This window comes from Callithrix jacchus, chromosome 5 (genome assembly GCF_049354715.1).
Source record: "Callithrix jacchus isolate 240 chromosome 5, calJac240_pri, whole genome shotgun sequence".
Lineage (NCBI taxonomy): Eukaryota > Metazoa > Chordata > Mammalia > Primates > Cebidae > Callithrix > Callithrix jacchus.
The window spans coordinates 58,195,993-58,218,601 of NC_133506.1; the positions used below are offsets into that span (position 1 = coordinate 58,195,993).

The window sequence follows — 22,609 nt, forward strand, 5'->3', positions numbered from 1 at the left end:
GTGTGTCCAGCTCTAACTCTTCCTGCACCCCAAGACCATCTCTCTGGCCAAATCCACATGGGCCATGCAACCCCCGGGGCCCTGAGAACGGTCCTTCCTGCCCCAGTGGCTCCCAGGGCTCCAGGTGGCCCTGGCAGTGCCATGCCACCTCTGTCTGTCTGTGTCTTCTCTAAATGCATCTGTCCTGGGTTCAGGGCCACCTCATCCAGGACGAGCTCTTAGCTGGCTCAGCACTTCTGCAAAGACGCCCTTTCCAAATAAGGTCACGTACATAGGTTCCGGGGGAACATGACTGTCTGGGGAACATGGTGGGGGGGCTCCAGGCTGCTCTGTAGAATGCTGCCAGGAGAATCCTGGGTGTCACCCAGCCCAGGTCCCCATGGAACCGTCCGCCATCCCTGTATCTCTGTGCATCTCTGCGTCTTAGCTGTGGCTGGAAGGACACTTGGGGCTTTGGACTCGGCAGAGCCCTGAGCACTGCTCTGGCCCCAGCCCTAGGCCGACAACAGTGGGAGCAATTCTCATGCTTTGTGAGGGTTCATGGACTGAATGAGCTTCCCGAGGCGCCGAGGTCCCTGTTGAATGTGATACAAAGTGGCCCAATAGGGACCCGCCACCTGCCACCCCACCCTAGCTCCACAGTGAAGACAAAGGACCCCAGACTTCAGACTTAGACAGCAGAGACGGGCTCTTTCTTACCCCTGAGGACCTGAAATCAGGAATCATGGTGTCCAAGGCTGACCCGTTCGGAAGCTGTTCCCAGCCTCCTTTCTGGGCGGGGGATGGCATGTCTCGTGCACCCGGCCTTCTCCTTCCTGGAGGGGATGTTTGCATCCCCCTTTTTTTTTTGAGACGGAGTTTCGCTCTTGTTACCCAGGCTGGAGTGCAATGGCGCGATCTCGGCTCACCGCAACCTCCGCCTCCTGGGTTCAGGCAATTCTCCTGCCTCAGCCTCCTGCGTAGCTGGGACTACAGGCACGCGCCACCATGCCCAGCTAATTTTTTGTATTTTTAGTAGAGATGGGGTTTCACCATGTTGACCAGGATGGTCTCGATCTGTTGACCTCGTGATCCACCTGCCTCGGCCCCCCAAAGCTGGGATTACAGGCTTGAGCCACCACGCCCGGCTGCATCCCCTTTTTATGATACGGATCCCGGTCTCATCGGATGGGGGCCCACCCATTTCCCCATGTAACCTTAGTCACCTCTTTAATGGCTGAGTTTCAAAACCTGCCACATTTGGAGGGATTGGGGGGTAGGGTTCCAAGACAGCTTCTTTTGGGGTCACAATTTAGCCGTAACAGGAGGACCCCAGATGGGAAGCACCTCGAGGCCTATGGGAAAGATGCCCCAGGGCCAGGACAGCACAGGTGTTTGTATCACAGCAGCCTGTTTACTCACCAGTTGATTTCTAATGTGAAACCCCTCAAGATGCAGAGAGGCCGCAGCCACCGGGGTCCCCAGAAGGCCTTGGGCAGTGGGGGGGCCTGTTTATCTGGGAACTGGGGTGGGTAGTGAGGAGGAGCCCTATGGAGCCTCGGTCTGGTGGGGAATGACGGCTGGTGAGGGCAAGGGGAGGGCAGCATGGGGTTCAGGAGGAAGGTGGTACGTGGCACATTTGCCTGGTAGCTGGTCCACACGGCGGCTGACCGTGGCTCCTGTTAGCCACAGGCAGCAATGGCAGCAGACCGAGGCCGACCCAGCACTGGCCAGAGCTCAGTGGCTGGGCGTCTCCCCTGCTGGGGGCTCACGCAGCCAGGGAGGCCGTCTCTTTCTCATTCCCGCACCTCCCAAGGTTGGCACCAAGAGGAGCTCCTTTCTCATGCTGGAGGGTCCAGAAAGCTTTCAGGGCGTGAATTTAAGGAAGAATAAGGTCAGGCTCCAGGACCAATGTGTACACCCCCCTGCAGAGCCCATCAGGGCCACTCAGCTGCAAATGGCAGACAACAAGGCTGACAGGGAGAGCGGGGGCAGGGCGGGTGCAGGTCAGGGTGATCCGGGTCCCCGGCCTCTGACTCAGCCTCTGCGTCTCAGCCCCACTCTCCCCCATGTGGACCCGTCCCAGTGGGCCCTGAAGCCACACCGCTGAAGTGCCAGCTTCTCCTTCCAACAGTCGTAAAAGTGCAGGACTCGGGTCCCTGTGACCAGGCCATGCACAGCCCCCACCTTCCCGCGGCAGAGCTGTCCCTGGGAGGCACGGTGCCTGAGTTCGGGTCTGGCTAGATGCCACCTGGATTTGGGAGACTCTTGAGACAAGGCAGGCAGAGCTTTTGGCCACCCCCATTGGGGATGTGCTGGGACGTTCCTGCTGAACGTGCTGTACCCACGGAGAGACATGCTCTTGCTAACCAGACATTCTTCTCAGGACTCACCAGCCCCTTGGACCAGACATTCTTCTCAGGACTCACCAGCCCCTCCGATACCACTTGGCCACACCTGCTGCGTGGCTGAAGCCTGGAGGACCCCACACGGAGGCACGGAGATGCCCCTGCACCCTCTGGGGGACAAGCCCTTTGTCCGGGGGCCACCACTCACCTTCCCCAGCCCCACTTCGGCCATGGAAAACGGGTTTGACCACACCCTGCCCGGCAGGAGGGCGCCCCTGGACACGCCCCTGAGCCCTGGCTCCCTGCATTCCGCTGCCCATAGCCCCCTGGACACCAGCAGCCAGTCCCTCTGCCAGCCCCGGGCCGAGAAGCTTGGCACCCGGGGGGCCCACAAGGCACGGTACGTCTCGGCCAGGCAGAGCGCGGTGTGCGGCTGGTGGGCCTTCGCGCCGCAGTGTCTGCAGGTCCTCAACACGTCCAAGGGCGTCCTGTTCTTCCTTTGCGCGGCCGCCTTCCTGCAGGGCATGACCGTGAATGGCATCATCAACACAGTCATCACCTCCCTGGAGCGCCGCTACGACCTGCACAGCTACCAGAGTGGGCTCATCGCCAGCTCCTACGACATCGCAGCCTGCCTCTGCCTCACCTTCGTCAGCTACTTCGGGGGCTCCGGGCACAAGCCGCGCTGGCTGGGCTGGGGCGTGCTGGTCATGGGCGTGGGCTCACTGGTCTTCGCACTGCCGCACTTCACGGCTGGCCACTACGAGGTGGCGGCGGACGCGGGTGTCAGGACGTGCCCCGCTGACCCCGGAGCGGTGTGTGCCAACAGCGCTTCAGGTCTGTCCCGCTACCAGCTGCTCTTCATGCTGGGCCAGTTCCTGCACGGCGTGGGTGCCACACCCCTCTACACGCTGGGCGTCACCTACCTGGATGAGAATGTCAAGTCCAGCTACTCGCCTGTCTACATTGGTGAGTGGGGTGCGGGGGACCCAGGGCAGGGCAGCCGAAGGTAGTGTTGCAGAAGTGAGGATGAGTGGCTGGAGCCAGCGCTGCCCCTGCCTTCCTGCGGCCCTTGTCTGCATGGCCGGGGGCTGCCACGAGAGGTGGTGGGGGAGGGGGTCCATCCAGCCTGAGGCCCAAAGCTGATGCAGGGGACCCCAGCGTTCTTATGCCCTGCTCAGGGCTGCAGGCCACTGGCTCGAGAGCCTCAGTGGGACCCCTGCTCGGCGTGCAGCCCCCCTTGCTAGGACCAAGGGGCACAGGGTCACCAGGTGCTGGGCAGTGCCTGGTCCACTGTGACTGACCTCATGCTCAGGATGGGAGCCTGGCACCTGACTGGGAAGGAGGGGCTTTCCGTGGGCTAAGAGCCCAAGACCACACCCACGTCTCCCTGAAAGCGCCACGTGGGCCCCAGCAGCCACACGGGTGCAGAAAAATGGAGCAAACCTGGAGAGTCAGAACGTTCAGGGAAAATCACACAAAGCAGCTCAGGCTGCTTCACAGCTGCCCAAGAGTTAATGTCTGTGCCACACTCCGCGAGGCAGCTGCCCTGGGCCCCTCACTGGCTTCTGGCTCCTGTTTGTTGAGACACAGGGAAGCCCCGTGGCCTGTCCCATGCAGCCAAGTTGACCCTGTGCACGGCCCGCCTGAACCCACTTCTCCGCGTCCCCCTGCCTGGCTTGGCTTTCCTGGGAAGGCCCTTGTAGGGACAGTCACAGGGAGCAGCTGGCCGCAGCTGGACTCTGCAGCGACCTCAGTCTCCTCCTGTCCGCCTTGAACTCCATGCATCCCAGTCACTGGCAGTGGCCACCCTGAGAGCCAGGGCAGGCGCTGGGGTATCACTCCAGCAAGGGGACATCCACCACGCCAGACCTTCCACGCGGCTGGGCCAAGGGGCTGAGGCCTCTCTGGGCCCTGTCCCCATGCTGGGCCCTCATTCCTGCCAGGGTCAGCCTGTGCGGCTCCTTAGCCCCAGATGGGGCTTCCAGAGCCTTTGACCTTTCGTGAGGGCAAGACCACAGTGCACTTGACTTCAAGGGCGTTTTTAAAAGCGGACACTGACCCATGTCAGGCCGAATGGCGGCTGCATGGGCCGACCTAACTTAAAAGAGGCCCCGAGGGGAGTGGGGGTAGACGAGGGACGGGGTGGGGCGGGGAGATAAGGGATAGTGGAGGGCAGGGGAGACACGGGATGAGGCCGGGGAGACGCGGGACACGGCGGGGGAGGAAATGAGGGATGGTGGAGGAGACACAAGTGGGATGCTGGGAGACGAGGAACAGCAGGCTCAGGGCTCCTCCCAGGCACCGGGCCCCATGTGACCCTCGGCAGCCCCTGGGTGGTGCACGGGTGGCCCTGATGCACCTGCCTGTCTCACAGCCATCTTCTACACGGCGGCCATCCTGGGCCCTGCCGCTGGCTACCTGATTGGAGGCGCCCTGCTGAACATCTACACGGACGTGGGCCGACGGTGAGTGGCCACCACCCTCCTGCCTACTGCGGCGCTGCACCCACAGGAGCCCACTGAGCTGTCTGCACAGCGGAGAGACCTGCGTCTCTCTGGAGGGGGGTTCTGAGCCAGCACGCTGAGTCAGGCCTGGCGAGGAGCAGATGCTGGGTCCCCCAGGCTGGAGAGAGTCAGGGCCGGCCTTGGCTCTGGAGGACTTGGGGGATCTGTGGGGGGCCTTGGGATTCTGCCCCAGGGCAGGGGGCAGTGAAGACGGAGGGTACCCGAGGCCCAGGCACTTCCCCAAAGCTCAGCTGTCCCTGGCCGCTATTTCCCTGATGGAACTGAGATTCCTTTGTTTCTTTCCTTCTTTTGTATCTTGTGTGTGGCCCTAGTTTCTGTAAATGCAAGCAGGAGAAAGCAAGGGGGAGTCAGGGAAGGGGCAGAGAGAGAGACAGGGAAAGACAGAGACAGAGAGAGACAATGCGTCTCTCTGGAGGGGGGTTCTGAGCCAGCACGCTGAGTCAGGCCTGGCGAGGAGCAGATGCTGGGTCCCCCAGGCTGGAGAGAGTCAGGGCCGGCCTTGGCTCTGGAGGACTTGGGGGATCTGTGGGGGGCCTTGGGATTCTGCCCCAGGGCAGGGGGCAGTGAAGACGGAGGGTACCCGAGGCCCAGGCACTTCCCCAAAGCTCAGCTGTCCTTGGCCGCTATTTCCCTGATGGAACTGAGATTCCTTTGTTTCTTTCCTTCTTTTGTATCTTGTGTGTGGCCCTAGTTTCTGTAAATGCAAGCAGGAGAAAGCAAGGGGGAGTCAGGGAAGGGGCAGAGAGAGAGACAGGGAAAGACAGAGACAGAGAGACAAGGAAGGACAGAGAGACAGAGACAGACAGAGAGAGACAGAGGGAAAGACAGAGAGAGACAGGGAAAGACAGAGAGAGACAGGGAAGGACAGAGAGACAGAGACAGAGATAGAGGAAAAGACAGAGACAGAGAGAGAGAGAATGAGAGACAGAGATACAGAGAGAGAGAGAGAGAGAGAGAGAGAGAGACGGGGCTCATGTCCTGCATCTGGATGCTTCTCTGGGTCTCTGTGCCCTGTCTGGCTCCCGGTTCTGGCCCTACTTTGCACAGAGGAGGGAGGCAGGCGGGGTCTGGCCCTGGAGGCGCCACAGCATTTCCGCGCCAGAGCAAGCCGGTGCCGCCTGGCTGCAGCTTTGTGGGATGTTGGTGCTCCCTTCGTCCTCCATCTGTCTCTGCAGCTTTGCTCCCGGCCTTTGCTGGCCTTTTGCCCTCCCGCCTCTTTCTCGATGCAAAGATGCATCGCTGGAGGTCCAGAGCTGGGATGGGCTTCTGCCACTCACTGTGGCCAGCTCAGCCCACGCTTCTCCACACACCTTCTCATTTGAAAGCGCACCTATGTGCACATCGCCGCGTGCCCAACAGTGCCTTTGAGGGGAGCTGTTGGTGAGCTCCAGCTGAGCCCTCCGGTGTCCCCAGGAAAGCCACCTGTCACCCTCTGCACCGTGGGAGGGATGCCTCAGCCTGCTGTTGCCTGGAGAGCCTGCCCTTCCTAACCTCCAGCGCCACTGTGGTCTCAGTCAGGACCAGGCCACGGGTGGCGTCTCCAGACCTGGAGCGTGGGCCAAGGCAGGGACCCGTCTGTCCTAGGGGGACAGCCAAGCCAAGGTGGTGCTTGCTTTGGTTTGCAAGGAAGTGACAGGACCTGTGGCCAGAAGCCCTGGGGTCTGGTGTTGACCAGCGTGCAGGCAGACCCTGGAGGTCTGCCCGGAGGAGGGGTCGGGGTCCCCAGTGTGTGTGCCACGGAGGGCACGGGTGGGCTGAGTGCTGACCCAGGTTTGCCACTATCTCTTCCACAGGACGGAGCTGACCACCGACAGTCCACTGTGGGTGGGCGCCTGGTGGGTTGGCTTCCTGGGCTCTGGGGCCGCCGCCTTCCTGATTGCCGTGCCCATCCTCGGCTACCCAAGGCAGCTGCCAGGTGGGTCTCCTCCCCAGCCCAGCCTTCATGTCGGGAAGACCGTCCCTTAGTCCTGGTGAAGGGGTGCCTGTTTCCTGTGCTGTCTCTTCCCACCGTGATGAAATCTGCAGCACACACACCTCATTCTCAGCCTTTGATCTTCATCTTCCTATCTGGGCAGAAAGATGCCTTCTGGCTGTGGCACAGGTTTTGTGTCCCTCCTGTCCCCCTCAGGAACAGGCTTGTCCCAGTCAGGGCAGAGGCTCCGTCCCTCCTTCCCGCCAGCGCAGCTTGGGGCCCCAGCCCTCCCACGCCTCCGACCCAGCTTGCGACATGTTCTCATGCGGTTTCTGCTCCAGTGCCCCCACACTGGGGCTTCGAGGGCTGCAGGGATGTCAGACAATGACATTCTCAGAGTAGGGAGGGCGGGGGAGTGGGCAGAGCCTCCCCAGAGAGGCCCCGGGAGCCCCCAGCCCCAGCTGGCTCTGCCTTCCAGGCTCCCAGCACTACGTGGTCATGAGAACAGCAGAAGTGCAGCAGCTGAAGGACGGCGGCCGCAGGGCAGCCAGCAGCCCGGGCTTCGGGACAACCCTCAGAGACCTGCCTCAGTAAGCACCCAGGCGGGGTGTCCCCCGTGTCCTAAACCTTTGGAGGGCCGCAAAGCGGGGGAGTTGGTGAGACCCTTCCACATCGTGTGATGCGGATGCAGCCCCTAACCTCTGTCTCGACCCACCAACCCCTGAGACATGGGCCAAGAGATTAAGGAGCAGGAAATAGAACCTCTCAGGCCAGGGGACACAGACTCACCATGAGTCCCACAGAGCCGTGGCTGAGTCCCACAGAGCTGTGGGTGAGTTCCGTGGGGCCGTGGGTTAGTCCCATGGGGCCGTGGGTGAGTCCCGCCATGCTGTGGGTGAGTACCACAGAGCCGTGGGTGAGTCCTACAGAGACGTAGGTGAGTCCCGCCATGTTGGGGGTGAGCCCCACAGTGCTGTGGCTTAGTCCCATGGGCCGTGGGTTAGTCCCACAGAAACGTGGGTGAGTCCTGCCATGTAGTGGGTGAGTGCCGCAGTGCCGTGGGTGAGTCCCCTGGGGCTGTGGCTGAGTCCTGAAGTGGGGCCAGGGCCTCGGCCCGCTCCCAGGGACCCGTCACTCACAGTGTGGAGGCTCCTTCGGACTGAGCCTGGCTCCTGATGGCTGCAGAGTAAATCCCTTCCATACCAGCGAATCTCCTCAAGGCTGCATGTCCTGCGTCCCCTAGGGAAGCTGCATTGGACTTGACGGCCTTCCCCAAGCATCTGACTCCCTTTCATCAGGCGTCACCTGTGCTGTGCCCTGGGGTCTGGGATGCTGACCTCTGCCTCCCGCCGTCCCACGGGGTCTCTGATTCCCCTTTTGCCTCCCCTCCATCCTGCGTGGCCGCTCAACACTCCAGGGAGGTCACCTGCTTTGCTGCCCTGCCTTTTCTGCTGAGTGTGATCCTGCTCCCTTTGCTGACTTGCAGCGCTGCTAGGGAGGACCCGGAGGCCTGAGCCGGTGGGGTCCTAGAGGGACAACATGGGGACCCGGGGCCTACCGGTCTCTTCTGGGGATCATGCCTTCCCTGGGGGGACTCTCCCCAGGGCTGGGCAAGGTGGCCCTCAGGGTGGTCAGTGCCCAAGTCCTCAGCCTCTGAGGCCCTAGCACGATGGCTCTGTGCCCTTTGACAGCAGGTCCCTGCGCTCACCAATGGCTGCATCTCACTGGCTGTAGTGGGTGGAGGGTGTGGGCAATGGGCGAGTCCCCACTGCCTGCCCTCAACTGGGACAAGAGGAAGGCGTCAGGGCCAAAGGCGGACCCTCAGAAAGCCCCGGGCGGAGAGGAGCCGGGCTGGATGAAGGTGGGAGGAGAGGCTTCATTAGGGCCTTGGTAGACCCCAAAGGAGCTGGGAGCTGCCTGCTAAGGAGGGTGACCCCATGGACCAAGGTGACCCGGGGCCATGTCCACCAGGAGTTGAGGGAGTATGGTGCAGGCAGCGGCTCACCCTCTGTGTCCCACCCGGCAGCAAAACGGCTCAGGGCTGAGGACTGGGCGCCCTGTTCCCCTCGGGGTTGGCTGCGAGCCAAAGGTGTGGGCCTGGCCCTGAGCCTTTCGTTCATCATGTTAAAGAGGTTTGTGTCCAGAGCTGGTTCCCTGAACCCATTTCTGGTAAGAAATGGATTGTGGGACGTGCGTGCTTTATTAAAGTTATGACTAACTCTCTGGGCAAATTCAACACGAGAATTTCAGACAAGCAATCCGTGATTAAGAAACAAGGAAGTTTGCGTAGAGCCTCGGAGAGTCATGGCCCTCCTAACGCAGCCGCACACCCCTACCCTAGCCTGGGCAGGCCTGGGAAAAGCCCCAGGAAGGGATTCCCCAAGGACCCCACACACCAGGACCCCCTGAGGATGCCCCCAGCCCTGTCACCCCACACACCAGGACCCCCTGAGGGTGCCTCCCCAGCCCTGTATCTCTACATACCAGGATCCTCCCAAAGTGCCCACCCCAGCCCTGTCCCCCCACATACCAGGACCCCCTGGGTGCCCCCTCAGCCTTGTCTCCCAACACAGCAGGACCCCCTGGGTGCCTCCCCAGCTCTGTACCTTGGCCAGGACCCCCCAGGGTGCCCACCCAGCCTGTCACCCCACACACCAGGACCCCCCAAGGGTGCCCACAATCCTGTTCCCCCACACACCAGAACTGACTGGGGAGGAGGCGGTGGGGGGCCGTGAGCCAGGGTGCCTTCTGCCCTCCATCTTCTTGCTTTTGTCAAGACAGGAGACCCAAGTGGGTAACCAGAAAGAAAGGCGTTTCACTCCTCACGTCAGGAAATAAATGTTGAAAGAATTCGGCTCTCCCATTTTAATCAGGGAGGGGAACAAAAAGCACCCGTGTTCATGCCTGCTCTGAGGCCAGTCTGCCAACACCTCCAAGGCGGCAGTGTCTGTGCAGCTGGAGTGGGGTTTCGGTTGCTAACATCAGCTCTACAAGGCACCCGTGGGCCTGTTGGGGCTCAGAGGCTAACTAGGGCCGCGTCACCCGGCCCTAATTCTTCAGAATCTATTTACATTTGGCCACGTCCTCAAACACAAGCATTTGAATGTTTCAGGCATTCAGAGTTGCGTTCATCGGAGCCAGTTCTAGGTGTGGCCACAAGGGAAGGGCCGCCCTCCTGCCAATGGGGTGACGGGAGGCCGCCCTCTGCTCTGGGGAGAGGTGAGAAAGCCCAGGTTTACAAGACGTCGCTAAGCTGCAGGCGCAGGGTCAAGTCAGCGACACCGCGGTGTGAGCAGAGGTGACTGCGCAGGCCCCTCCCAAGTGGTAGACGTGTCATGGATTGTGAAAATTTGCATGACCGAGGGCTGATGTGAGAGCAAGGCTACTGTGCCAAGATCTAGGGCTTCAGGGAAAGTCTCTGCCGCAGCCCATGTTACTCATGAGTTCCAGGGACAGGCCAATAGCTGCACCTGCAAACACCCCCGTCTGAGGCCAAGAGTCCCAGTGCGGCTGTGAACAGGGTGCAGCCGTGAGCTGGGATGACGGCTTTGCCCAGTCTGGGTGGTCCGTGCACTCGCAGAGGCGGAGTCTGGGTGGTCCGTGCACTCACAGAGGCGGAGTCTGGGTGGTCCGTGCACTCACAGAGGTGGAGTCTGGGTGGTCCGTGCACTCACAGAGGCGGAGTCTGGGTGGTCCGTGCACTCGCAGAGGTGGAGTCTGGGTGGTCCGTGCACTCGCAGAGGCGGAGTCTGGGTGGTCCGTGCATTTGCAGAGGCGGAGTCTGGGTGGTCCGTGCATTTGCAGAGGCAGAGTCTGGGTGGTTTGTGCATTTGCAGAGGCAGAGTCTGGGTGGTTTGTGCATTTGCAGAGGCAGAGTCTGGGTGGTTTGTGCATTTGCAGAGGTGGAGTCTGGGAGGTCTGTGCATTTGCAGAGACGGAGTCTGGGTGAATCGTATACTTGCAGAGATGGTTTCCCCCGTGCCTGCCTCACTCGTTGCACTGGCCCGGAGGGCTTCGCGTGGTTGACGAGACGCAGCACGTTTTCCATCTCAGCATCTGTGTGCATAAGCAGTAATCAGGAGCCCTACTTGGCCTCCAGCGCTAACAGAAACAGGGAGAGCCCCCAGCCCCCAGGACCCCGTGTATGGGGACTGGCAATCCCGGCCTCTGCCCCACCGCACTGCTGTCTGCTACCTCCTGAGTTAGAGCCTGCAAGGTGTGATGTGGGGCCTTCCCAGCTTCCACGCAGCACAGCCTCATCCTGAGACTGCACAGCCAGGACCATAACAGGCAGATGTAGAGGTTGAGGCTGAGCCTGCAGGGCCGGACAGGACTGGGGGTCCCCACAGTTACCCCAGGGCTCCAGGTTCATGCCCCAAGGAATCACCCTGGATGAGGCCTCACCACTCCTAGGGCCACTGGCCCCCAAGTGCAAACCAAGCCAGCCAGGTCCAACGGGACCCCTTGAATCGAGGATTCCAATCGCAGAGCCTTCCTGCCCCACTTCTCCCAGGGGCTGTTGGTGGAGGACGGGCCGCATCTCTCAGTGACTCCGTTCTGCTATCCCAAGGCCCATGCAGTCCTGGACTTGGTGGCCTCTGCCTCCCCTAGTCAGTTCCCTTTTTCAGGCCCTGCTGCTGGCTCGTAATGGAACAGGGTCCTGGGTCCCTTGGGGTCTCTCCCCACCTGAGCTGAAGCTCAGGCCAAGGCACTGATAAGGTTTCTCCCTAACAAGAGACTGCAGCTTTAGGACGAGTGGGCCAGTGGCTTAGGCTGGAAACATGGGTCTCCACCTGCCAAATGCAGCCTGGCACCCCCCTGGGTTTCTCTGGAATAATGTGGGTGTCCCATACCTGCCTGCACCCCACTTCACTCCCTGTCAGAATGAGGCCCTTTGTGCTCAGGGCAAGGTGACAGCCTCAGGAACAGCAAGCTTCTCACACCCTGGGTCTGGCTCACTCTGACCCTCGGTCTCTTCTCCACCCCCCACCTCTGCCCAGCTCCATCTGGCTCCTCCTGAAGAACCCCACATTCATCCTGCTCTGCCTGGCTGGGGCCACTGAGGCTACACTCATCACTGGCATGTCCACGTTCAGCCCCAAGTTTCTGGAGTCCCAGTTCAGCCTGAGTGCCTCAGAAGCTGCCACCTTGTTTGGTAAGAAAACTCTGAATCTTGGGGGTCCTCTGCTTTTATGTCAGTTCTCAGAGAAGCGGAGAGTCTTTGAGGGCGTCTTCTAGAAAGATCCAAAGAGGGCACGTGGCAGTGAGTGCCCCCACCACCAGAGCAGGCTTGAAGAGCACAGGTGTGGAGACTGCCCTGGGGCTCAGCCGTTCAGTCCACAGGCCCGGGGGTGGTAGTCCCGCCCCCTTCATGGGCTCCACCCGCTCACCACCCAGCCTTGGCCTCTGTGACTTGGTGCAGGAAGGGTTTGGACCTGGCTGCCCTGTGAGCCGGGCACTGGTGCCTCAGGACCTCCTGGGACAAGGCAGCTGGAGCCCTGGGGCCTGCCTGTGGGTTTCTTGGTGCCAGAGACAGGTTGGGCCTCCCAGGCTGGGCAGGTCTGCAGAAGGTGGGGACCCCTCTTCAGAGCCCTTCCTCCTGCTGACCTGTCCCCTCCCACCTTTCCCCCCATGTGTCCCCTCCATGTGTTTCCCCTGTCCTCCTCCCCACCTATACCTCCCACCTGTCCCCCATCTATTCTTTCCTCACCTGTCCCCTCCCCACCTGCCGCCACCCACCTCTCCCCTTCCCACCTATCCCCTCCCCACCTGTCCCCCTACCAGTCCCCTCCACATGTTTCCACATTCCCCTCCCCACCTGTATCCCCCACCTATCCCCTCCCAACTTGGCCCAGAAGCCAGGTTATGGCTAATCCCACTTTTGTACGGATGGTGGCCATTTGGGCTTTGACAAATGTCCTCATCACTGTTACCCTGTAGGGACTCGGCAGAGGCCTCTGGGGGAGGGGGTGTGTGGCTGCCCTGGGGGGCACTGGAGGAGTCATTGGCTTCCCCTGGAGCAGCGGCCTCTGACCTTGCAGCACTGTGGGCTCTCCTCCACCCCCAGCCCCGCCCCTGCTCCCGCCCTGCATCTTTTGGCCTCTGAGGCATCCCCCCGAAGGCCCTGGACAGAGGTCCCTCCCTCCAGGGGCTTTACCAGCACAGCAGCTGAGTGCTGAAGCGTGGGGTCGAGTGCTGCCAGGCCAGCAGGAACTGATCCCTCTGTGCCTCAGTTTCTGCACCTGTAAAGTGGACCTGGCTGATGCACCTCCCTCCCCCACCCCGGCCTTCTAACTGAGTCCCTTGCTGAGTCTCCCTCTCCCCAGGGTACCTGGTGGTGCCGGCAGGTGGTGGTGGCACCTTCCTGGGTGGCTTCTTTGTGAACAAGCTGAGGCTCCGGGGCTCCGCAGTGGTCAAGTTCTGCCTGCTCTGCACCCTCGTCAGCCTGCTGGGCATCCTCGTCTTCTCCCTGCACTGCCCCGGCGTGCCCATGGCAGGTGTCACGGCCAGCTACAGCGGGAGGTGAGGGCCACGTGGCGCCTGGGTATGGGTCTGGGCCCTGAGCAGCCGAGGTCCCTGGGGATGGCTGAGGAGGGGCGCAGCACCTCGGGGAGGTGGTGTTCTGGAAAGGGCTATGGTGCAGGACAGCAGCAAGGGCAACACCCGCTCAGCGTCCCCATGAAAGGGCGTCGAGGCAGCCTCAGATGCGCCTATGCTCAGGTCCTGGCTGGGCCCCTGGCAGTCACGTGCCTCTCTGGGCCTCGGCCCTCTGCTCTGTAGCTCTGTCAAATGGAGCCACAGCCCCAGTGTACAGGGTCCTTGAGGCTGTTCTCTCTCGGTGACATAAAAAGTGTCCCAGGATGGGCTCCCAGCGTTGCCGTATGCTGGGAATTGGAGGAGACCTGCTGGTCAGGTGGCAATTAGGGAATATCCAAAATGCACATGGGCAGCCTGCACCTCGGCCATGCCGTGTGGGCCCCGGGAGTGCACCTGCAGGCGCTGTACGGGGCAAGACGCACAAAGCGGCCACCGTGTCATTGTCGGAAACACGAATGCTGAAAGCAACCCGAGAGTCGTGAGGGTGGACGGGGTCACCATGCTGTCCTCACAACAGAGGCCCTGAAGGAATGGAGGAAGCTCGTCCTGGGCCACCTCCAGGACATGTGGTGAAGCGGGAAGAAGGAAGGAGTTGGACAGTGGGCGCAGTGTCCTCCGATGTGAGGGAGAAGTGCACACGTCTGTGACGGCCGAGGGGCATGTGTGTGTAGCGACGCCTGCAATCACACGGCCGGCCTGTGCTGGAGAACTGAGGACCGGGGTGGGGTTGCCTTTGTCCACCTGGTGCTGTTTCTGTTGTAATGTACGCATCCGGTCCCTGTGAACGTGTTGCCATCTAAACCAAACCAATGAACCTGGGGGCCTGTGCACGAGTGGACCGAAGAGGAGGGCATGGTGTTCCCTGCATGAAAAGGAAAAATTCTGTCACCAGAAGGCAGTGCCCAGCGTGCTGGGGGTGGCACAGCCTTGGCAAGTTTAGAGATCCAAAATGCCGACTGGGGGTGACAAGACCCAAGGCTGACCCTGTGCCTGCTGGGCGCCCGCCTGGCCCTGGCCTGGCCCCACCACCCTGTGTCCCCTCTGCAGCCTCCTTCCTGAAGGCCACTTGAACCTAACAGCTCCCTGCAACGCTGCCTGCAGCTGCCGGCCAGAACACTACAGCCCCGTGTGCGGCTCCGACGGCCGTGGGTACTTCTCGCCGTGCCATGCGGGGTGCCCTGCGGCCGCCCAGACCAGCGCAGATGGCCAGAAGGTGAGTGCGGCTGCTGCCTGCCCTGGCGCAGACCCTGGGGGGGCCTGGCCTTCCCCTCGTAACGCACGCTGTTGTTGCACTTCCCAGGTGCACCGAGACTGTAGCTGTGTCCCTCAGAACCTTTCCTCTGGGTCTGGCCATGCCACTGCAGGGAAATGCACCTCAGCTTGTCAGAAAAAGCCCCTCCTTCTGGTTTTCATGTTCGTTGTAATTACCTTTACATTCCTCAGCAGCATTCCTGCACTAACAGCGACTCTACGGTAAGCCGGGGTCGGGTGCATGCTCATCCACAGCCTCTCTCCACAGCAGCCCCAGGCGGAGCTTTGCGGATCCTGCTCAGTGGGCCTGTCTGTCACTGGCGGCAGGAGAGACCTTGCTGTCTCTGACCTCTGACGAGGGGCTTCCCACTTGGGGAGGTGACGATGTGGCTGGGGGCTGACTTGGCATGCCACCCAGCTTCTGTGGGCGCTGACACCGAGTTCGGTTTTCTATTGCAGGTGTGTCTGTGACCCTCAGAGATCCTTTGCCCTGGGAATCCAGTGGATTGTGGTTAGAATACTAGGTACTGTGCAGTGAGGAAGCCGTGGTCAGTTATGCAGTGTGTTCACTGCACAAGGGCACGGGCAAGTGTGTAACCACCCAGCGGATGTGCCTCCCAGCAGGAGGCTGTGCCCACCTGGGAAGGGTTCCATTCCCTAACTGTCCACTAGAGGGGCCCATCGTCATTTATTTACCCAAAGACTCTCCTGGGAGATCGGGGGAAACTCCCAGCTCCAATACCCCGAATACCCAAGGAAACGAATATTTGAGCCCCTTGAGAACTCTGACTGCCAGTATCACCTTCCCAGAGCCCATGATTCCAGGCCTCTTAGCCGCCCACACCTACCTGGTCCCCTGACCACCAGGAGTGTGGGTGTTGAGTGTGGGTGCTGAGTGAGGGTGCTCAGTGTGGGTGCTGAGTGAGGATGCTGAATATGAGTGCTGAGTGAGGATGCTGGGTCAGGGTGCTGAGTGTGAGTGCTCAGTGAGGGTGCTGAGTGAGGGTGCTGAGTGAAGGTGCTGAGTGAGGGTGCTCTCAGGATGCTGACTGTGGGTGCTGAGTGAGGATGCTGAGTGAAGGTGCTGAGTGAGGGTGCTCTTAGGATGCTGAGTGTGGGTGCTGAGTGAGGGTGCTGAGTGTGGGTACTGAGGATGCTGTGTGAGTGCTGAGTGTGGGTGCTGAGTGAGGATGCTGTGTGAGTGCTGAGTGAGGGTGCTGGGTGAGGGTGCTTTGTGAGGATGCTGAGTGAGGGTGCTGAATCGGTGCTGAGTGAGGATGCTGAGTGAGTGCTGAGAGTGCTGAGTGAAGATGCTGAGTGTGAGTGCTGAGTGTGGATGCTGAGTGAGGATGCTTAGGGTGCTGAGTGAGGGTGCTAGGATGCTGAGTGTGGGTGCTGACTGTGAGTGCTGATTGTGAGTGCTGAGTGAGGGTGCTAAGTGTGAGTGCTGAGTGTGAGTGCTGAGTCAGGGTGCTGAGGGTGCTGAATGTGAGTGCTTAGTGTGGGTGCTGAGTGAGGGTGCTGAGTGTGGGTCTGAGTGTCCGTGGTGAGTGTGGGTGCTGTGAGGGTACTGAGTGTGGGTGCTGAGTGAGGGTGCTGAGTGGGTGCTCAGTGTGGGTTCTAAGTGTGGTTTCTGAGTGGGTCATGAGTGAGGGTTCTGGGTTTAGGTGCTAGGTATGAGTGGTGAGTGAGGGTGCTGAATGTGGGTTCTGAATGAGGGTGCTGAGTGCTGAGTGTGGGTGCTGAGTGAGGGTGCTGAGTCGGTGCTTAAGTGTGGGTGCTGAGTGAGGGTTCTAAGGGTGGGTGCTCAGTGTGGGTGCTCTGTGGGTGCTGAGTTAGGGTTCTGAGGGTGGGTGCCGAGTTTGGTGCTGAGTGGGCTTCTCTCCGCAGGGGGCATCCCGGGGCCCATCGTCTTCGGCTGGGTGATCGACAAGGCCTGTCTGCTGTGGCAGGACCAGTGTGGCCAGCAGGGCTCCTGCCTCGTGTACCAGAACTCTGCCATGAGCCACTACATACTCATCATAGGGCTCCTGTACAAGGTGAGCAGGCCCAGGGAAGGGACCAAGGGTCTGCCCTGAGGGCGGCTGGGGCTCCGGACACCCTGCAATCTTCCAGCAGCTTGGACCACAGCCGCAGACATCACAGGCATCCTGCGACTGGTTTCTAGAAGAGGCCCGTCCCGCATTCCTCATGAGCTGGTTGTGGGGGGAGGCGGGCCAGCCACGGGGGCTCTGGGGTTCACTGTCCAGACCCCCAGCAGCTCCAGCAAAGCCCAGGCTCAGGCGCTGCTCCCTCCCCCACCTCCCGGGGCTGCCCCTCCACAGCCTGGCCTTGCACTTGCCTGGGGTGCCCATTAACTAAAAGCTTTGCAGAAATAAAAGGCGGCCCCTCCCATCAGAGGGGCTCCACCGGCTGTCCACTCTGGGCCTGGGCTGGGGGCCGGTGGGCAGGTTGCAGCTTCTCCATGCTCCGTGTGCCTTCAATTCCACTGAATCTCTTAGCCTGGCCCTCATTTTTCAAGCGCACAAAAACTTTCTGTTGTGACTCTTGGCATCTGCAGCTTGGGAGGAAGCTCCGGATTGTTTGGAATTTGCCCCCATTAGAGGATAAAGTACAAAAGCTTTTAAAGAAAACGCGGTCCCAGGGCCAGCTCTTCAGAGGATCTTGATGCTCTTCCTAGGGTGACAGACCCAGGAACGTGCAGCCATCAGGAGCCCCTGGCCACAGGCTGCCAGGAGGGAGGTTAGAGAAAGGGAAGGAACCCAGCTGGTTCACCTCCCCTGGGATTAGCAGAGAATAGGCCAGTCTGCAGAGGGTTAATTTAAAGACAAATGCCTCAGTTTCCCCTCATCTGAGGTTTCACTTTCCACAGTTTCAGTTATCCGAGGTCACCCACAGTCAGAACATATTAACTAGGAAATTCCAGAAGCAAACAGTTCCTACGTTTTAAAGCATGCGCCATTCTGCGCTCTGGTGAACCTTGATCTGTCCTGCCCAGGACTCAAATCCTCTCTGTCCAACTTTGGAAGAAGGTCAGAAATTACTCTGCAGGGAGCTTTGGGGATATTGGATATGAAGGCACAAGCCCTCTGTGATTATGATTTTTGCTTTGGCATAAAATAACTGATGACAGGCTCATGCCTGTGATCCCAGCACTTTGGGAGGTCGAGGCGGGAGGATCATCTGAGGTCAGGAGTTTGAGATCAGCCTGACCAACATGGAGAAACCCCGTCTCTACTAAAAATACAAAAAATTATCCAGGTGTGGTGGTGCATGCCTGTAATCACAGCTACTGGGGAGGCTGAGGCAGGAGAATCACTTGAACTCAGGAGGCGGAGATTGCGGTGAGCCGAGATTGTGCCATTACACTCCAGCCTGGGCAACAAGAGCCAAACTCCGTCTCAAAAACTAAACTAAAATAAAAAAATAATGGAGGTCCCTCTGTTGGGCGTGTCTCTGCTCAGGCTTGGGAGCGGTGACGTTTGGGGAGACCCAAAGGCATGTACACATCAGGAAATTGACGAAATGACTTCATGAGACATAACCTCACCCAGCGCATGCAGGCTGTCCATACCACAGCCTCTAGTCACTTCATAGCCGGCCTTGTCACCGCACCCCATTACCATATCACAGTGCCGTGTTCCAGCCGCACCCATTTTGCCTAATGGCCACAAAACACCAGAGCGCTGACGCCACCATTCAGCTCCACCAACAGGAAGCTGGAGGTGCTGCCTTCAGTGAGAAGCTGTGGTTCCTTGGCTGGGCCCAGTGCCACCCTTGACTCATGTGTCCACAGGGGTCTCAGTGTCTGCAGATGAGGGGGCTGCAGTATGTTCCCAGGGAGCCCCCTGAGGGTCTCTCTTTGCTGTGTTGAGTGCATCCCTTAGCCAGGAGCAACAGGCAAGGGCCCTGCACACACAGCCAGTGGGAGCCGTGTCCAGAGGGTCAGAGCTGGCCTCAGCCACGAATGCATCCATGTTCATTTTAGTGGGGAGCACACAGTGTCTCTTTATAATATCCCGCACGTTCCACTTGGTCCAGCACTGAGTCAAAACAGCCTCCCTCCACGAATGCAGCCTCAGAGCCATCAGCCAGGCTGACTCCGCAGGAGGCACCGTGGGTGTTTCTGGGCTGTGCCCAGCGTGGGAACCATAGTGGTGCACATGCACCCTGCGTGTGCGTGGTGGCAGCATCCGTGCTCGGACCGCGCCATCTTTGGGGCCCACATGGGATTCCTGCCACGTCATCCTCACCCAAGGTCGGTGCGGCCCCTGGTTGCTGATGAAGAAACCAAGACCCTGAAGGTTAAGAACTGCCCATCGTGATGGCACCAGGGCTTGGCTGTGGCAGCTGCGGGCAACCGGCTTTATGTGAGGTTCCTGTGGCCGCCACAACAAAGGACCATGAATGGGTGGCCTAACCTGGCAGAACCAGATTCACTGGCAGGGCTGGTGCCAGAAGTCAGAATCAAGGTGGGGTCAGGGCTGGCTCCTCCCGGGCTTCGGCTCTGCCTGCAACTGCACGTGGCCTTTCCCTCTGTGTCCCTGCCTCAAGTCTCCTCTCCTTTCTGTCCTGAGGACACCAGTCATTGGATTTGGGGCCCTTAGATCCAGGATGATCTCATCTCAAATCCTTAATTACAGCTGCAAACACCCTATTTCCAAAAAAGTTCCCATTCACAGGTGTCGGGTGCTGTTCAACCCATGACAAGCCTCCAGTCCTGGGCCTGTGTTTTTAGTCAAGGGGCATGTTTCATTGTCTCCTTAACAACACTGATGTCTGCTCTAGGAACTAGTTATATGGGAAAGGTACCCTCAGAGCAGATTGGGTTCCGTGGACCTGGTGAGGGCCCTGCAGGCCAGGGGACAGGGACAGGACTGAGACAGGCCCCCCGTGTCCAGAGGCTCTGGCCGGGCTCCCCACAAGGTCAGCAGGCTCCTCCTCTCTCCACAGGTACTGGGTTTCCTCTTCTTTGCCACAGCCTACTTCCTATATAAGCCTCTTTCGGGGTCTTCAGATGGCCTGGAAGCTTCTCTGCCCAGCCAATCCTCGGCCTCTGACAATGCCACAGATATCCAGCTCCAGAGCAGCATCTGACCCCACGGCCACAGCCACGGCAGCCACTCAGCATTTCCTGAGGATGGAACAGTGCCCTTGGGTGACACAGTCACATGGAAACTTCAGTTTGACCTGTGGCTGAAACTGCTGTGACCTTCCGTCCTGGAGCTTTTCAACCCTGCTGTGGGGGGGAGCACCTTGCATAAATTTATATTTATGGACACATTTTGCATCAGAACATATTTATCGAATGTGTTTTATACCTGATTGTGTGTGGTGTGCGTGAGGGCAAGCTCCACAGGGAGGATGTGGGCCTGCAGCCCAAGGAAGGCTCGTATGTCCTCAGTTAAAACTGTGCATCTGTAAATATATTTTGTTACTTAAGCCTGCGTCCCCGGACTGTGTGCTTTATTTCTATGAGTTTGCAGAATTTGCTGGTCTCGCTGTCCTTGGCCTGGTGTTTGGGACTCTGTGCTCCAGCAGAGGGAGGCTCCCGCCTTTAGTCCAGCCTCAGGCGCCAAGCTTGGCTGCCTGCCTCAGGCATGTCTGTGAATGACCTGGGCTCTCTTTGCACATTGGAACTGAGGATGGAGGTGGCCGGCCACTGCTGTTAACACAAAATGTGTGTATGGGTGCATGTGGTATGCATGTATGCATGCATGTAGGTGCCTTTGTGTGTGCGTGTGCACATGGGTGTATGGGAGTCAGCGCAGGCTCTCTTGTTTGCAAGGCCCTTGGACAGCCGTGCCTCATCCCAGGAGGGTGGTGAGTTGCAGGTGGCAGCCCGTGTGGTCGCAAGGCCTGTGGAGTGGCTCTGGGGGCCGCTGGCGCCATGGACCCCACTGAGAGAGCCCCATGGGAATGAGGGGAGACATAGGCCCCAACCCAGGCCACAGTGTCCCCAGGGTGACGGTCTGAGGTCAGGAGGAGGCTAGGAGGTTTGGGAACCAAGGAAAAGGCTGTTGGAGCTGCCCCGTGGGATGGAGGGCCTCGGGATGGGAGCGGTGAAAACAGTAGGCAGGAGACCCAGGTACCAGGAAGACCATGACCCCGCGCATCCTGCAAGATCAGGGGAGTCTGTTACCTTTCCCTGAACGTCCACATCTGACCAAGTGGTGACCAGGCTGGGCAGGACTGACGTCAGAAGTTTGGGGCTTTGCTCTTGAGGGAAGCTCCTCGACACCCCCTCCTGACCTAAGTGTTGGCCCCTGGGCAACGGCTGAGCCTTGAGTGACCCAGGTCAGGTCTCTAGAGGCGCTGGGAACAACAGGACGGGTGAGGGACAGGTGACCAGGGCTGAGTGGCCAGGGTGTGCACAAGACAAAGAGGTGCCCCCAGGAGGCCTGTGGGGGGTTCCAGCGGCACCCAGGCCACATGCCCCTCCCCAGTGGCAGCATCTTGTGTGATCACAGTGAGGGCTGCACCGTGAGCTGTGTGGGCAGGTGTGTGGTGCTCTGCCATTTGCCACGCGTGTGGGGGACTGGGCTGCAGAGCTGCTCTGTGGTCACGGACAGCTCCCCGGACCCACCCCTTATGCCACCTCCACCACCCTTCCGGCCATCCCTGCCCCTGTGCCCACTGAGCCAGTCCCTGTCTCTGCAAAGTAGCTGTCTCAAGAATGCTGCTGCATGGAGTCATCCTGTGTGGGACCTTTTGGGACTGGAGTGTTCACTCAGCACAGTGCCAAGACCCACCCCAGCGGCTGCGGCATGGATGGAGATTACCACGCGCCTGCCCTTGGATTATTTCTGTTGTGAGGACCCCATCCCACTCCAGGGCCTCCCCTTTAGGGCTTCTGGCCCCACAGGGTCGTGGGTGTCCCTTATGCTGTGCTGAGACACAGGATCCGAGGAGTAAGGAGACAGGACACTGTCTGGAGAAGAACTGGAGAAGAGCAGCTGGACTCGGGGACCACGCCACCTATGAGCAGAGACAGGCGAGACCCGAAATGCTCAGAAGCCTCTGTATTTATTGGGTACAAGGCAGAAGAAAGGGTCATGAGTAAGGTCATCTATAGGCTTAGTAATAGGGCATACATAATCATGCGAGTAGCAGGCGAGGGGGCCACCCATTAGGTCACCTGGGCAGAGAGGTGAGCCGTGTGCAGTAGTAGAGGGCCGTGTACAGAAAAGGGGTCCACCCCCATTAGGTCACCGAGACAAGGAGGTGGCTGTGTGCAGCAGGTGTCGTGCACAACACTTATCTGGGGGCTAGAGACTTCAAAGGGTTTCTAATAGAAGGATACTGTAAGCCAATGCAGTGGGAGCTGACAGACGTGTGCTCTTCTCTTTAGATATTTATGGGAGGATGATTTGAGCTAGCACAGAATCGAGAAAAGACTGACAGGGTGTACGTTGCTGTGACTGGTCACACCAGAGGGGTCCTTCTCCCTCCATTACTTCCAGGATCTCAGGCCTGAGACCTACTTTCCACAGGAACTGGATGCAAGGTACTACAACTCCTTTATCAGGAGGAAAGGCTCTTGCTCCAAGCCTGCCAAACAGGGTTTGCCCTTTCAGGAAGGGACGCCACTGCCTGGGTCTTTGGTTCCTGTCCTGGTCTGGCTGTTTCCCATGTACTGCTTCTGTTCTGTGACTGCTCTAGGCATTCCTCCTACTACAAACTACTATATGGTTATATGGAAGGATTCTATAAATCAGCACTAAATGTGTCAGTACAGCTCTGCCTACAATACCTATATGATTATATAGAAAGATTATATGGGACTAAGTGTGCTAGATATAAGTACTAAGTATGATGATATAAGCTAGATATATGTAAGCAAAGTTATTCTTCAGGCACTAATTGTGCCTGGGGTCTGCACAGCTCTCCTTCCTCGGTGCCCATGTGTGGGGTTACCCACATTCCCCTGCCCTAGGTCACCTGGTTGACCTCATCTCACAGAAAGGAAGTGGAGGCCCAGAGGCATGAGGGTG

General features: G+C 59.5%; 1 protein-coding gene across 6 annotated transcripts in view; it reads left to right on the forward strand.

Moving 5' to 3' along the window:
- The window catches only part of SLCO4A1 (solute carrier organic anion transporter family member 4A1), a 32,022-nt gene extending 11,965 nt beyond the window's left edge, over positions 1-20,057 (forward strand). For 5 of the 6 annotated variants that reach the window (XM_035299123.3, XM_017972160.4, XM_078372075.1 and 2 more), the window contains 11 exons: positions 2,366-3,296; positions 4,705-4,795; positions 6,649-6,770; positions 7,246-7,357; positions 11,768-11,922; positions 13,094-13,289; positions 14,412-14,577; positions 14,665-14,837; positions 15,075-15,139; positions 16,506-16,654; positions 19,569-20,057. In XM_035299123.3, the coding sequence (XP_035155014.3) occupies positions 2,483-3,296; positions 4,705-4,795; positions 6,649-6,770; positions 7,246-7,357; positions 11,768-11,922; positions 13,094-13,289; positions 14,412-14,577; positions 14,665-14,837; positions 15,075-15,139; positions 16,506-16,654; positions 19,569-19,712 (2,187 nt within the window). In that variant the 5' untranslated portion in view covers positions 2,366-2,482 and the 3' untranslated portion in view covers positions 19,713-20,057. Of the gene's footprint in view, positions 1-2,365; positions 3,297-4,704; positions 4,796-6,648; positions 6,771-7,245; positions 7,358-11,767; positions 11,923-13,093; positions 13,290-14,411; positions 14,578-14,664; positions 14,838-15,074; positions 15,140-16,505; positions 16,655-17,876; positions 18,058-19,568 lie in introns of those variants that run through there. The other variant, XM_054255522.2, reaches the window with a different exon arrangement.
- The last annotated feature ends 2,552 nt before the right edge of the window (positions 20,058-22,609 follow it).